The sequence below is a fragment of the Myotis lucifugus genome, unplaced genomic scaffold, assembly GCF_000147115.1.
Source record: "Myotis lucifugus unplaced genomic scaffold, Myoluc2.0 scaffold_90, whole genome shotgun sequence".
NCBI lineage: Eukaryota > Metazoa > Chordata > Mammalia > Chiroptera > Vespertilionidae > Myotis > Myotis lucifugus.
The window spans coordinates 3127284-3142110 of NW_005871138.1; the positions used below are offsets into that span (position 1 = coordinate 3127284).

At 53.2% G+C, this 14827-nt stretch overlaps 2 protein-coding genes across 5 annotated transcripts in view; one reads left to right on the forward strand and one right to left on the reverse strand.

Annotated features, from left to right (window-relative positions):
* The window catches only part of NCOA5 (nuclear receptor coactivator 5), a 29166-nt gene extending 23462 nt beyond the window's left edge, over positions 1-5704 (forward strand). For 2 of the 4 annotated variants that reach the window (XM_006091355.3, XM_023756194.1), the window contains 3 exons: positions 683-882; positions 2169-2489; positions 2951-5704. In XM_006091355.3, coding sequence (XP_006091417.1) covers positions 683-882; positions 2169-2489; positions 2951-3537 — 1108 coding nt within the window. In that variant the 3' untranslated portion in view covers positions 3538-5704. Of the gene's footprint in view, positions 1-682; positions 883-2168; positions 2513-2950 lie in introns of all 4 variants that reach the window. The other 2 variants (XM_023756195.1, XM_023756196.1) reach the window with 1 other exon arrangement.
* Positions 5705-8103: 2399 nt separating this feature from the next.
* The window catches only part of SLC12A5 (solute carrier family 12 member 5), a 28418-nt gene continuing 21694 nt past the window's right edge, over positions 8104-14827 (reverse strand). Inside the window, exons 17-25 of the mRNA XM_023756262.1 lie at positions 13816-14011; positions 12755-12924; positions 12311-12442; positions 10753-10860; positions 9399-9521; positions 9107-9306; positions 8769-8783; positions 8394-8527; positions 8104-8205 (exon numbers count right to left, since the gene is read on the reverse strand). Coding sequence (XP_023612030.1) covers positions 8114-8205; positions 8394-8527; positions 8769-8783; positions 9107-9306; positions 9399-9521; positions 10753-10860; positions 12311-12442; positions 12755-12924; positions 13816-14011 — 1170 coding nt within the window. The 3' untranslated portion in view covers positions 8104-8113. The remainder of the gene's footprint in view (positions 8206-8393; positions 8528-8768; positions 8784-9106; positions 9307-9398; positions 9522-10752; positions 10861-12310; positions 12443-12754; positions 12925-13815; positions 14012-14827) is intronic.

Here is a 14827-nt window from a genome sequence, read left to right on the forward strand (position 1 = left end):
AATATTTTTACTCTTCACAGTAATCATGGTACATGTGTATCCATTCAGGTTTTTTGTGTGTATGGCAGATGCTAGGTCCTGGAGCTATAATGGTAAACACACACAGCAGCCCCTTCTTCTTATGGAGCTTACACCCTAGCTGAGCAGATGTATTGGCGATAGGACCTATGAGGAGAAATACATCAAGGATCTAATTTAGATTGGAGAGAAGGTCAAGGAGATGACATAGGAGCTGAGCCATATCATTCCTGTTTTATTAGTAAAGAAACAGATTTGTAAGAGGTAAAGGGATCTGCTCAGAGCTTCACAACTTTGCATGTCAGTGTTAGGGCTGGGATCCAAACCCGTCTTTCTAGATGAAAGTCCATGCTTTTCCCATGATCATGCAGCCTCCCCAAAGACAGGTCTGTTTAGGCAGTGAGACGGTATAAGGACTGCTGTGCTAGAGAATCAGGAGAAGGACCTGGCTACTAACTACTGTGCTGCCAGCAACTTCATATAGAACCATTCGGAGCCAGTGTAAAGAGAAGGAAATCTTCTAGATCCTTGGAGTCTGAAGAGGCACTGGGGAGGCCCTGGGTTGAACTCTCCAGAGTAGCACCCACAGCTGGCTGAAGTGCAGCAGTGTGCAGATGGTAAGTTGGGCGGGCAGTGCTCACCTGGATTCTGTTTGTTTCTACAGAGATTATGCTGAATCTGTGGGGCGGAAGGTACGAGACCTAGGCATGGTAGTGGACTTGATCTTCCTCAACACAGAGGTTTCACTGTCACAAGCCCTGGAGGATGTTAGCAGGGGAGGGTCTCCTTTTGCTATTGTCATCACCCAGCAACACCAGATTCACCGCTCCTGTACGGTCAACATCATGTTTGGAACCCCACAAGGTACGGAGGCCCAAGTGGGTCAGAATTCCAGAGGTAGTCACTTGGTCCATTAATTCTTTCATGCGGAAATCAGAAGAACCAGAGTTGGGGCAAATGACTCATATTTTCAGCTCAAATATGGTAGGGCCCTTTGATGAGTGCACTGGTGGAGATTTACATGGTCATTTATTCGTCTGATATTCTTGTAGTGGATGTACAGGGGTGTGCTGGCAAATGTTCACCAACCAGTTCCGGGTGAGGAGATGAGGGCAGTATGGTCTGTAGCATTTGCTGATTTTTGTGGTGCAAATGCTCTGTGTCCTAGTTCAAACCACCCATGTGAAGTCACTTGAGGGAGAGTTGGGAAGAGATGCGCAGTCAGCTCTCGCCAGTGGGAAGAGCTGGAGCATACTACATGAGTGTGATAGAATCCTTGCCTTCACCAAACTGTCTAATGGGAGACAGTACAACAGGCAGTTGGGATGCTATTTGTAAGTGTGCTAAGCAGAGGGACTGTGAGAACGGAGAGGGCCTTGACCTCCTAGAGGTCCAGGGGAGGTTCTTTGAAGTCCTTCCCTGAAGTGACTTTTAGTACTTTGCACCCAGAATATTGAGACTCAGCCAACTGATGCCCTACTCATTGTTCTTTCAACACAGACTTTTCTCTCTTCCCACTACCCACGAGATCTCTATTTGTCTGACTGGTTACCTCGTAACCATAAAATGCATAAGGCTCTCCTGTGTGTCATTTGTCTCTCTGAGGAATAGTCCTCAAGATATGTGAGTTCATTTATATAAAGTTTTGAGAAGTCTTCCCACCACCCTGTAAATTGTGTTGCCCAAGGAGAGGAGGTTACTTAGGGTCACAACTTGATCTTAATCCATTACCTTTGAACTGATGAATTCAAAAACAGTAGGCCAGCTCTATCCCGAGAGGCACAGTGGAGAGCCAGGCTTTACAGAAGGGCTTTTTGACCCCCTGCAGCCGGCCCTCCATGGTTATTCCCCACGAAGTCTTTTTGAATCTGTGAGAGGCTATCATGTTTCTTTGATTTTTACTACAAGTCTGTGATCTTGGAATTCTGAAAAGAACCAGCTCTGTACAAAGAGGTGTATTCCCCACCAAAGAAATCCATCCACCTGTCTTCCCAGCTTCATCTCCTTCCTCTCCCTTCCCCATCCCAAGGCTTTTTGTTACTGGTTTTCTTGCTGGTTTCAGGTTAGGAAAGGCTTGGTAGACAGAGGTCAGGAGGTGGGCACTGAAATCTCTCTTGGGAGAAAATAACTCATGTCATTCCCTCCTGCAGAGCACCGCAACATGCCCCAGGCAGACGCCATGGTGCTGGTGGCCAGAAATTATGAGCGCTACAAGAATGAGTGCCGGGAAAAGGAACGCGAGGAGATTGCCAGACAGGCAGCCAAGATGGCCAATGAAGCCATTCTACAGGAAAGAGAGCGAGGAGGCCCCGATGAAGGAGTACGCGGGGGCCATCCTCCAGCCATCCAAAGCCTCATCAACCTGCTGGCAGACAACAGGTACCTCACTGCCGAAGAGACTGACAAGATCATCAACTACCTGCGAGAGAGGAAGGAGCGGCTTATGAGGAGCAGCACCGACTCTCTGCCTGGTGAGCTACGTGGCAGGGCCGAGGTGAAGTTCTGACTCTGCATTTCTCTAATTCCCAGGCTCTGTTGGGAGGGTGGGAGGCCCATGGCTTTTTGGGGTGGGTAAGGGAATGAGCCCACCCCTGTATTTGCCTCATGGGCCTTTATACTGATGAAATGATAACTTAATATTTGGGCACAGACTTCTGATCCCTGTAGTTAATCTGGTGATGGGTAGCCTAGTATTACTGACTCCCTGGTAACCAAGGTGGATGCCCTTTTTTCTTTAATTAATTCTCTGGGGGAACTAGGCTGTCTTCTGGAGACAGCTCATACCAAGGAGTGGCCCCTTTGGGAAATTGATGTTATAGTCTATGTACTGTGTGATTGATGTGATCAGTGATTGTTGTTCTTCCCTGGGCTGCCAAGCCTCCTGCCCATGGAGGGTACTTTCAACCAGATGCCTCCTCCTTCTGTCTTGTAGGCCCGATTTCCCGCCAACCACTCGGGGCGACCTCGGGTGCCTCGCTGAAGACACAGCCAAGCTCCCAACCGCTCCAGAGCAGCCAAGTGCTCCCCTCTGCTACACCCACTCCAGCTGCGCCCCCCACCTCCCAGCAAGAGCTTCAGGCCAAAATCCTCAGCCTCTTCAATAGTGGCACGGTTGTGGCCAATAGCTCTGCATCTCCCTCAGTCGCTGCCGGAAACACCCAGAACCAGAATTTTTCCACAGCCGTAAACAGCCAGCCTCAGCAAAGATCACAGGCCTCTGGTAATCAGCCTCCAAACATTTTGGGACAGGCAGGATCTGCTCAGAACATGGGCCCCAGGCCTGGGGCTCCTTCCCAGGGCCTCTTTGTCCAGCCTTCCAATCGCCTGGCACCTGCCAGCAACATAGCTAGCCAGAGGCCGGTACCTTCCACAGGTATCAACTTTGACAATCCAAGTGTACAGAAGGCTCTGGACACCCTGATCCAGAGTGGCACTGCTCTCTCGCACCTGGTTAGCCAAACCACAGCACAGGTGGGGCGGCCCCAGGCACCCATGGGATCTTACCAGAGGCATTACTGAGGCTCAATCTCAACTATTCCCAGCTCCCTCGTCCCGGCCGCCTCCCATCTATTGTGTTCTAAGTAGTTATTTGGAGGATGTTCTTTGAGCCTATCCAGGTCACATCAAATGTCATAAGTTTCTACCATCTGCTCTCTCTTCTGCCCAAGGCTGTTGCTTATTCCTTCCAGAGTCAGAGTTTGTACTGCATTTGGGGTTGTGTATTTTTGTTGTTGTTGTTTTTGTTTTTTTGTAGAAAATAAATATTTCTGGGGTCACTTGGGTGGCAGTATAGGTGTCTGGGCTCAGTTGATATTTTATGGGTTTCAAACATGAGTTTCTCTGGTCTCTCTGTCACCTGGATTTGGGGGGTGGGGAAGAAGAAACCAAGCCCCAATTGGCTGAGTTTGGAATGGCATTTTCATGTCAATAGCCTTGGTTTGTTTTCCAGCCTCACAGGCCCATCAGAGCTCCAGCTCCTATCTGCAGCTCCTGCCCAGAGTTACCTAGCAGACTAGGCTCAGCAGGCATGGTGTCATTGTTGAGGGGTCTGCTCAAGGATGTATAATTTAGCTACTCTGGAGTTTAGGAGTGTCCATGGCAGCCACACAAACAATACAATCTTCTGCCTGACCCAGTATTGTTGGTTTTGGGTTTTCTCATTTTTCTCTTTTGCTCTCATTTCATTGGAGGATCTCCAGTGGACTGAACAATTCCAGTCACCAGCAGTTTAACACAAACTGTGAATCTGGACCCCAACCATTCTTACCCCCCTAACATTTCCATCAACCTCTCCTTCTCCAGGGGTAGTTTGATGGAATCAGTTCTGAGAAGGCAACTCTAGACTCTGGCATTGAACACCCATTTTTTCAGTGGTTTGAGTTTTGGGCTTAAAAATCAATCTCTTATTTTCTGAATAGCAGGAGGTAGGGACCATTTTGATGTCAGACTTCTGGTAGCTGGACATGGAGGATCTTGATACAGGTGGCTGTTCATAACTTTTGAGCCAGAGTGAAATTATTGGAGGGAGGACTTCTGACTGCTGCTCTAAGTGGAGCCAAAGGAAGCTGCCCTCTCCCTAGGGATGGTGCTCATTAGAGCCCTGGGCATCACAGTCTCAAGGGGCCTCTGGCAGAGACGAGGGAGAACAGTGACTTCAGCTGAGTCCTGCCAGTGGCTAAGCAAACAATGGTTTAAAAAACTCAAGGTCCCCAGGTGGCAGCATTTTATGTTCTGATCTGTTTGTGTTATATAGTGTTTTTCCCTTTTTGGAACTTGTGTTGTTGATAAGATAAGATGATTACTTTTTAATTAAAATGAAAAAGGAAATGTGTCGTCTTTTTGGAGTGTGACTACCTGCAGGACCTCTTGGGGGCATTCCCTCTGAGGGTTGGAACGTGAGGGTCCCTGGAAGCACTGACTAGTTTCAGTCTGCTGTGAGGCCTGCTCCTTCTTGTCCTCAACCTGTGCTCAGGCCTCGAAACCTCTTTTAACCCTAGCTTCTCGTCAGCTCACCTAGTTAGCAGCTTTAATAACAGTTCGGAGCAGAAGCCTGCTGGCTAATTATAATGCTGTTAAACATCCTTGTTTGTGGTAGACTTTCTGTGTGTCAGCAGGCTTGTCCTCTTATTCTAGGAAAGGAAAATAGGACCATGAGGAGGCCATTTCTGGCAACTGGCCAGTGGAGTGGGTTACTCTCCTGTTTTGATTTCATCTCAGTTGCCACCCTCTGTTCTGCCCATTATGCAGGGAGTTGGGAGAACCATAGAGTTACAGAATCTGTAGGAGCCTTCAAGAGCATTTAGTAATAGCCGGCCCACCAGGAAACGGTGTGGGGTGTGAAGTGACTGGCACAAGGCCTCCAGTGGGTTAGGGGCCAAAATACAGACAGCACTGAACCTGACTGTTCCCTACTCACTAGCTCATGGGGTGATGTTCGTGCAGTGTTCTCTCTACTGGCCCCCCTTGAGGACAGGGCCTCAAAACTGTCAGTACACTGACGAGGCAACCAGACCTGGGGGCTCAGCCCATCCCTCCTCTCAGGGAAAAGTCAGTGTTTCTGATAGTCTGGGGTCCTCCTGGAGAGCCACGCTGAGTAATCCTCTTCCCAACTACTAATTCTTCCCCTCATATGTCCAACCAGCACACCTCAGGCTGTGAAGGGTATAATAAAATTATTTTTATTGCATTTTGTGCAGACAGGAGTCTAAAAAATACAGTAAAAGCTGTAAAGCATTAAATGGGAGCATTCAACAGTAAAGGAAAGACCAACCCTCTCCTTTTCATATTGGCACAAAAAAACACAAGGTCAGTACTGAGGCAGAATGCGGAATACTGAAACACTGAAAATTAATGGCAGGCCTAATAATAGTAATAAATACTCTTGATTTGGTTTGCAATCTCTCCTATTTACAAGGGTTTTCAACTTCATTGCATTGCCCTGCACGTAGATCGTCTGAAAACAAAAGCAACACTAGTTATCACTACAAGGCTATTGAAATATTGCACTCAGAATAAAAGTCACTTGGACATGAAACATCTAGCTACAATGATTATAAAGATAATTTGATGAATGACATGATAACATTCATAACAAATATTGCACATGTAGCACAGAAAACTTGGGTTTTTGTTGTGGGATGTTTGTTTTCATCCATGGAAACTGCTCTTTGCCAACCTGACATTCTGGGCCCAGATAATGCAACTTTGGTTCCCTAATTGGTGTTGATACAACCCCTCCCCCTTCTGCCCAGCCCACCACTTCAGCCTGACTGCTCAGGCCCTCACAAGGCTAGACCAAGTTGTGGTTCTCAGAGGTCTTGTGGAGGAAGGGGGCAGGGGAGCTGGTGTCTAATATCTCCAACTTTCTGATTACTACCTGGAAGAGTCTATCCAGCCCCCTCATCAAGTCTCAGATGGGCCTTGGCCTGTCAGACATCCAGACCGACCTCCAGCCACACCTGACCCAGTCAGCCTGGCACCAGCTCCAGTTCTTTGCCTACAGCTCAAAGGAAAGGAGGTGGTGAGGTCAGGAGTGCCCAGTAGCCCCAGCTCTGGGAGCTGGGCCGGATGTCTAGGTGTGAAGGTCAGGGCCCTGGTGCTGGAGGTACTGGACCCAGTCAGTCCCAGAGGGCACTGGAAGGAGCATGCAGTGCCTGTCCCCCTTAGAAATGTGCCCTGGGAGAAGGGAACCCGGCCAATGCGCCTTCTCTACGGAGCAGAAGTGCCAAGGACTGCAGTTGGAGGAGCCAAAGGCCTCGGGTCCTAGATGGAGGAGGGCAGACAGGCGCTAGGAACAAAGCACACCGGACGGCAGGCCCCGCGCGGCTAGAGGCCGCTGCCAAACAGCGAGGGCCCGCCCCGGGACGCCCGGAAAGGCGGCTAGGTCCCCGAGGCTGGAGCTGCCGAATGGGATGGGGGAGGGGGGCGGACTTCAGGGGCAGCGCTGGGACCTCCCGGTGGGTACGCACCTACACCGAAATCGCCCCCTCCTCCCTCACCAGTCCCAGAAAGGAAACTCCGGGCAGGGAACGCCCTCCAGCTCCCAGATTTGTCTTTGGCGAGGAGCCATGGGATAGGGGAGCAGCCGACTGTGGAGAGGCGCCTGCTCCCAGCGAAGGCACCGGGACGGGGCTTCCTGGGCGGGGCGCGGCCTCTCCTCCTGCCCTGAGAAGCACCCCCTCCCCCAATCCTGGCCCCAGCTTGCATAAAAGCCGAGAAGAGGCTGCACGCGCCTCGGCAGCCGCAGTGGAAGCTCACGTCCGCGGGGAGGCGAATCCAAGAAGAGCTGGACGCTCGTCTCTCCTCACCTCCGAAAGGAACCAGAGGGAAGGATCGGAAGCCAAGGGCGCGCGGACAGGGCGAGGCGCGAGCGGGGCGGGGTGTGGAGGGGCCGGGACCAGGACTCCCGCCTGGGCCTAAAGCACTTTTGCTCGCAAGCGCTCGGATTCCAGGAAAAGCCAGCCCCCCCGAGGCGCCGCCGCCGCCGGGCAGCCCGGCAGGGGAGCTCGACGGTGGCGAGAGGAGTCCGTTGCGCTTCTAGTCACGGAATATGGGGACGTTAAAAACACACGCGATGTCTCCTGTACACTATGTATAGGCTCGGCGGCCCACGCTGGAGGCTCCGCCGGGAGGGGCGGCGGCGAAGGCCGAGCGTGGCCACCCCGCCCCGCGCCCGCCGCAGCCGGGAGCTGTGCCGGCGGAGGGCAGAGCCGGACCGACCCGGGCGGGGCGTGGGGAAAGGAGGGGCCACGCGGACGACCCGGGTCCTCCAAGCCCCAGCTCCTCGCCGCGCCTCCTCCCGACCTTGATGGCAGCGTCTCCTCCTCCGGCGGGCCGGGCTCGGCTTAGGAAGAGGGCAGCCAGCCGCCGCCCGGGAGGCGGAGCGGAGCGGCGCGCCCGCCGGGCTCTGCGCTCCACGTGGAGGCGGCCCCTCCGAGTCAGCCCCGACGGACGTGGCCTCCGGACTGCAGGCGGCGGGGAGAGGGCCAGGGCGCGGGCACGGGGGCTGTATGTAAACGGTGACGGTGGCGGGGGGCGCGGCGGGGGCTCGGGGCCGCGGGCCGGGCGCGCTCGGCCCGGGGGCAGGTCCCGGCTCTCAGGAGTAGATAGTGATGACTTCGCGGCCGCCGCCGCGGACCAGCATCACCCGATCCAGGTGCTCGGTGAGGACCTCGAGGAACTCCATGTCTGAGCGCCGGTCAAGGAGAAAGACCCGACCCCTCGCCTCCTCCGGATGGAACTGGACACCGTGGGCCTCCGCCCTGACCGAGGTGCTGACCCTGAAGCAGGACCGGCTCCGTCTTCCGTCCCAGGGCCAGGACCCAGGTTCCCTGACGTCCACCTCCCTCTTCCCCCCAGTTTAAAGTCCAGGATACAATTTTCATCACCGTTGCGGTTGCGGGGAGGCCCAGGCATGTTGAGCAACACGAGCTTGGCGTCCCGGGATTTCTTCACAATGACCTCGTTCAGCCGCACGGCCGTGTGCATGCGCCGCACGTTGGACTGGTTCCTGCGGGAGGAAGGTGGGAGGAGGGCACCCTGAGCCTGAAGAGGGGAGAGCTGGATCCAGGCCACTGGGCTGCTGGGCCCCAGTTCTTGCAACCGGGAACCACCAACCCCAGACCCCTCCAACCTGGGCTCTTCGGAGAGCCCAGAGGTCAGGGGCATGCGTTGAGGGGTCATGACATAGTGAGGAGAGTAGGGACTCTGGCCAACGCAGCAAAGAGAAGAAAAAATTCTGAAGCACTTACAAGTTCTCCCACTCCCTTCAGGAAACACAAGAGAAGCAAAGAGGAAGAAAAGAGAGGGGTCAGACAAAGCAGGGGAGGCCAGGGACTTGAGCCACCATCACCCACCCTGACTGCGCCCTGGCCCTGCTCTCCCAGCCTTCACCTTCCCACTGCCCGCCCCTGGGAGTTCTGACCCTCAGCAATCAGGCCCGACCCCCGAGTCCTCAGATGGGGAAACCAAGACAAGGTGTGGGCTGGGTCTTCCAACTGCCAGCCCAGGACCCACGCTGCATGCTGCTCTGCCATGGGGAGCACAGACCCTGTGGGTTCCCCCCAGCCCTTAGCCCCCAGGCCCGTACGGCTTCATGCTGAAGAAGTCCTTGATGCCCTCGGACGAGACAGGACTGGGGCCCTTATTCTTCTCTGCCACGGACTTGTCCTTGGTCCAGGTGAGATGCACCTTATCGGGATCTGCCTCTCCCTCCCCCTCAGGCTCCTCCCCCGGGGATGGTGTGCTGCTGGGGCAGCTGGGAGCACTCTGGTCATGGATCAGCTGCACCTGAGGGATGAACAAAGGGATAGCACATGACTCCTTTGGAGGCCAGAGGTTCTGCTCCCACTGGATGGGGCCAAACCACCCCAGTGGCACACCTCCTCTTCGGGCTTCTCCTCACTGTCACCAGCTGTCTCTTCTGGGACGTTGAGGCGGAGCCGGGTGTTGGCTGGATTCTTTCTCCGGATTGAGCCACGGGATTCATCTGTGATGCTCTGGATCTAGGGAGCAACAAAGGTTGGTGCCAGCTCTGCTGTGAGTTACCACCACCCATGCCCTGCAAAGAGCTACCACCAGAGTTGATGTTCAGGCAGGGTGCACGCTTTCGGGGACTGTACCGGCGTTCAGGTACTGCTTCCATAGCAAATAGCTGCTGCCCACTGACCTGCCATTGCAACTCCTCTCCAGAGCCCCTGACCGCCCCACCACCCAGCAACTAAAGGGTTAACACCTGGGCCTGCAGGGCTCCACCATAGGACTGTGGTCAGTGCACATGTACTATTTTTTTTTTAATATATATTTCTTTATTGATTTCAGAGAGGAAGGGAGAAAAGAGAGATAGAAATATCAATGATGAGAGAGAATCATTGATCGGCTGCCTCCTGCACACCCCCTACTGGGGATGGAGCCCGCAACCCAGGCATGTGCCCTTGGTCAGAATCGAACCTGGAACCCTTCAGTCCACAGGCTGATGCTCTATCCACTGAGCCAAGCCCACTAGGGCCACATGTACTATTTTTACTATCACCCCTGGTTAACATTCTTGGGGGTTCATCCTTCCCAGCTCAAATGAGTACCCATCACTCATTCCCCTGAGGATCCTTCAACCACTATCTGAGAAATATATTATCCACACCTGGGAGACCCATCAACCATGGCCTGTCATCCTGGCCTATAGGATCTGCCACCCATTCCCCCGGCAACCTGTCACCTACCGCTGAGAGCTTTCCTGTCCCCAGCTCCTGGGTACCGTCTTTCATTTCCCCAAGTATCCTACTCCCTGGGGTGGGACTAGTGGCCCCACATTACCCCCACCAGGAGATCTTACACCCATACCCCATACAGGCTTATCATCATTAACCCTGTGAACCCATCCACCACACTCTAAATATCCATCTGTTACCTGCTCTCTGAGGGGCTATCACATGACCCCCTCACACTGGCAGCCTGTCCACCATCCATATTTAGGACCCACTATTCTCCCGTTGGCCCCAGAAGTCACAGACAGATAGCCAAGTCTGTCACCCATGCCACAGCCCCTCTACATCTTGGCTGAAAGGCTTGGTAGGTGCAGCTGCAGTGTGTAACTCCGATGCTGGGGAGCCCAGTGATGGGAGGAATAAGGGTGATGAGTAATGCTCTGAAGCATGCCAGCCCTGAGCCGTCCAGAGCTGTGCAGACCCAGAGTTGGCGCAGCCTGAGGCTCTGAGAGCCCATCCAGGGCAACCTCACCTCCCGCTCCCGCTCGTTCTTGGTTAAATGCATCTGTTTGAGGATCTGGGAACGCTGCTCCATCACCAAAGTCTTCTCGTAGGTGTAAGCGGAGATGTCGCTCTCGTGCTGTGGGCAGTCAAGGTGGGGGCGGGGTGGTGAGGGAAAAAAGCATGAGCTATAAGCTCAGGTACAAGCCAAGGGACAGGAGGCGGCCCCCTTCCTTCTGCCAGCTTGGAGCTTCCCCATCAAATGACCTAATTTAACCAACAGTTGTGGGAGGCAAGAACGATGCTCTTTGAAGACAATGCAGCTTATTCCCTCCTCAGTCCAGCACAGGACCAGGCATGTGAACTGGTGAATGAATGAATGAGTGGATTAATTAATTACCCAGGTGAATGGAAAAGGGGAAGAAATAAAAAAGGAACAAAGGGATGAATGGATATACACGTGAATGAATGGATGGGTGAGTGAGTAAATGAATACATTAATGAATATATGGGTAGATGAATGAATACACAGAAGGATGGGTAGATAGATAAGTAAACTGAGAATGGATGGATGCGAGGCTGTATAGTGTAATCCTAGAGCCAGCCTGCCTGGGTTCAAATCCTGGCTCTGCCACTAGTGAGCATTGTTGGGCAAATTACATAACCTTTCTTTGCCTTGACTCCCTAATCCATAAAATGGAAATGCTGATGATTGTATCTGTTTCATCGGTTGCTATGAGAACCAATATATGTAAAGTACATAAAACTGTGCCTTCCATATCATGAGCACTATTAAACATGGCATTTCTTTCTTTCTTTCTTTCTTTCTTTCTTTCTTTCTTTCTTTCTTTCTTTCTTCTTTTTTGTTAATCCTCACCTGAGGATATCTTTCCGTTGATTTTTTTTTTTTTTTTTTGAGAGAGAGAGTGGAAGGGACGGGGAGAGAAACATCAATGTTAGAGAGACACATCAATTGGTTGCCTCCCATACTCGCCTGACTGGGCCTGGGATCGAGCCTCCAAATGAAGGTACATGCCCTTGACCAGAATCCAACCCGTGACCCTTCAGTCTGTTTTATCTACAGAGCCAAACCAACTTGGGTGACATGGCTATTCTTTTTTTTAAAGTATATTTTTATTGGTTTCAGAGAGGGAAGGGAGGGAGAGAGAGATAGAAACACCAATGATGAGAATCATTGATTGGCTGCCTCCTGCAAGCTCCCCACTGGGGAACAAGCCTGCAACCTGGGTATGTGCCCTTGACCAGACTTGACACTGAGCCCTGCAGTCCGCAGACCAACGCTCTATCCACTGAGCCAAACCAGCTAGGGCTGACATAGATATTCTTATAAAGAAGCGAGGAATGGAGTGAGTGAGGGAGTGAGGGAGGGAGGGAGGGAGGGAGGGAAGGAGGGAGGAAGGAAAGGACTCTTGGATGAATATGTGAGAGGTCAAGAAGCAGATGGGGGGAAGGAATCCAGCATCATAAGATGATTGTTGTTGGGGTTGCCCTACTGGTGCTGGGCCAAGAGGAAAGAGGGCCCAGGGGGTGGGACTCCAAAACTTCAGGGGTGACTCCTGGGGACTCACCATTTCCACCACCTCGACCTCCGCAGTGATACGTAAATGGTACAGAAACGTGGTCAGGTCCTTCTTCATCTGGATGCTATTGTCATCCATCTGGGCCACAGTGAAGATACGCATCTTGCACTTCCGCCAGACCTGGAGGGGTGAAGGGGACCCAGAAAGGTCCAGCCCAGATGTAGTGAGGAGACCCAGGGCCAGAACCTAGAGAGGACCCTGTCCTCACCCTTCCCACCCACCTTACCACACAGACATGCAGACCCGAATCGTTAGCTCAGCGACCACTCCCTACAAAAAGGCCCCTGCTTAGGTGTGGGTCCCCAGTTCCTAACGTCTCGGAATGAAGGAGGTGATCATACCCCTTCCCAGGAGCTCACACGGAGGCTGGCCCTGGCCAGAGCCCATGAGCCTCGCCGACAAATGTACACACGTGCACACACCCATGCTCACCTTGTGGTGCCGCAGCAGGAAGGGCAGCAGCATAAGCATGCCACCGTCGTGCACAATCCACCAGACGTCGATGCTGCCCTCCGAGAAGCGCTCGGGGTTCCCGGGAAACATGGAAACGTTCTTGGTGACCAACAAGGCCAGGTGGCCAGCTGTGGTTTCCCGGACCAGCTCTGGGGGAGGCCAAGGAGAGGGCCAGATGGGAAACAGTGGCCCTGGTCCCATCCTGCACCAGCAGCAGCCACAGGGGCTCCCAGCACCCAGCACCCCACCCTGCCCCACCCGCTCCACCTTGGCCTTGGGCTGAGTAGTCAGAAAACCAGCAACTACCTGGGCCTCATCATGAATTTGCTGTTTGAATTTGGGAAAGCCTCTCGACCTCTCTGGGCCTCAGTTTCCCCAGCTGCCCTTTCTGATTATTAAGCCCTCTACCATGCATGGCCTCATTTAATCCTCCCAACCACCTGTAACTATGATCTACCTATGAAGGAGACAGAATAGCCTGGAGTTAAGAGTGCAGTCTCTTGGTTTACCAGCTGTGTGACCTGGAGCAAACTCCTTAATCCCTCTGTGCCTCAGTTTCACACCCCACAAATGGAGATAGCAGTGCCCTGCTCTCACGGGACTGCTGGGAGAACTAGAGACTTAGAGAAAGCCTCAGCTTGTCTGGCACACAGAACACAGTCTGTAAATGTTAGTTACTATATTCCTGTGACCGAGGACTCTGATGCTCAGAGAGGGTGAGTTACTTGTGAACAATCACACAGCCAGGAAGGACCAGAAGTGAGAGTTAGGCCCGGGCTTCTGTGGCTTCAAAGCTGTAGCTCTTACCCCTGCCCCGCACTGACTTCCTCCCGGCGCTGTGAGCCCGCAGGAGTCAAGACTGTCTGCTTCACACCTGAGTCCCCAGCACCCAGCACAGTACCCAGCACATCGCCAGCTTTGAACACTGTCCCCTGATATGCAGAACCCACATCTGTCACACCCGGAAAACTACCCCAAAGGAGGAGAGAGAACCCACAGCCTCCCACCCAACCCACCACTGCCCGCCCTCCCTGCCTTACCAATGAAGTTCCTCCACGTCTGATGGTCCTCCTTCTGCCGCCAGTTGCGGGGCCAGCCCACCAGCACGGTGTTGTGCTGCAGCCCCCCGAGACCCCCGGACTGAATCAGATGGGACACGCCATCACGCAGGTTGGAGGAAATCACGACCTGGCAGAAGCCTTTCACTTTCTCCGCCTCCATCAGACGCCGGATGGACTGGGGGTGGGGAGGGGACATCAGATAAGGACCAGCCTCAGGCCTCCCTGGCTCGTCCAGCTCCTGGCAGCCTCCCTTCCGCCATGGTCCCCACTTTCTGCAGCTCAGCTCTGAGAACATCAGCTCTGGCACCAGTGTTGTGCATGGCTCCCCATCACCTATGGCCCCCTTTCCCTGTTGATCAGTCAAAGCTCTTCATGATGGAACCCCACACCTCCCACCACCCAGCCATTGCTCATACCTCTCAAAGCAGCTCTCAACACTGCTTTGAGCCCTGCAGGAGTCAAGACTGCTAGCTCTCCACCACCACTCAGACCCCTCCCCACTGCCCAGCCCAAGTCAAATGTCACTTTCTTCAGGTATCCTCCCACCCCCCACCCCGCCCCCGCCCAGACCAGAGTGAAACTGGGCTCCTCTGCACGGCCAATTTGTTTAACAATTTTTTAAAGTTAGCATAATGATATGCATTTTAAATGCACATTCAATCCGCACTGTGAGGAAAGTTTTATTACACTCATTTTACAGATGAGGAAATTGAGGCTTAGAGAAATTAAGACTTGCTTTAGGCCATACAGCTAACAGAGACTATCATAGGGGTTCAACTGCAGGGGTCTGACCCCATCCACTGCCCTAATGTCAAACAGAAAGGCTTCAGTTCCTACCTCTGCCAGCTCCTGCTGTGTGACCTGGGCAAACTGCCTAACCTCCATGAGCCTCAGTTTTCTCATCTGTCAAATGGGGACTGTGAGAGCTACCTCATTTAGGAATAAGGAGACTGACATGACATGATGGGGGTATACTGCCTGACAGGTGTAA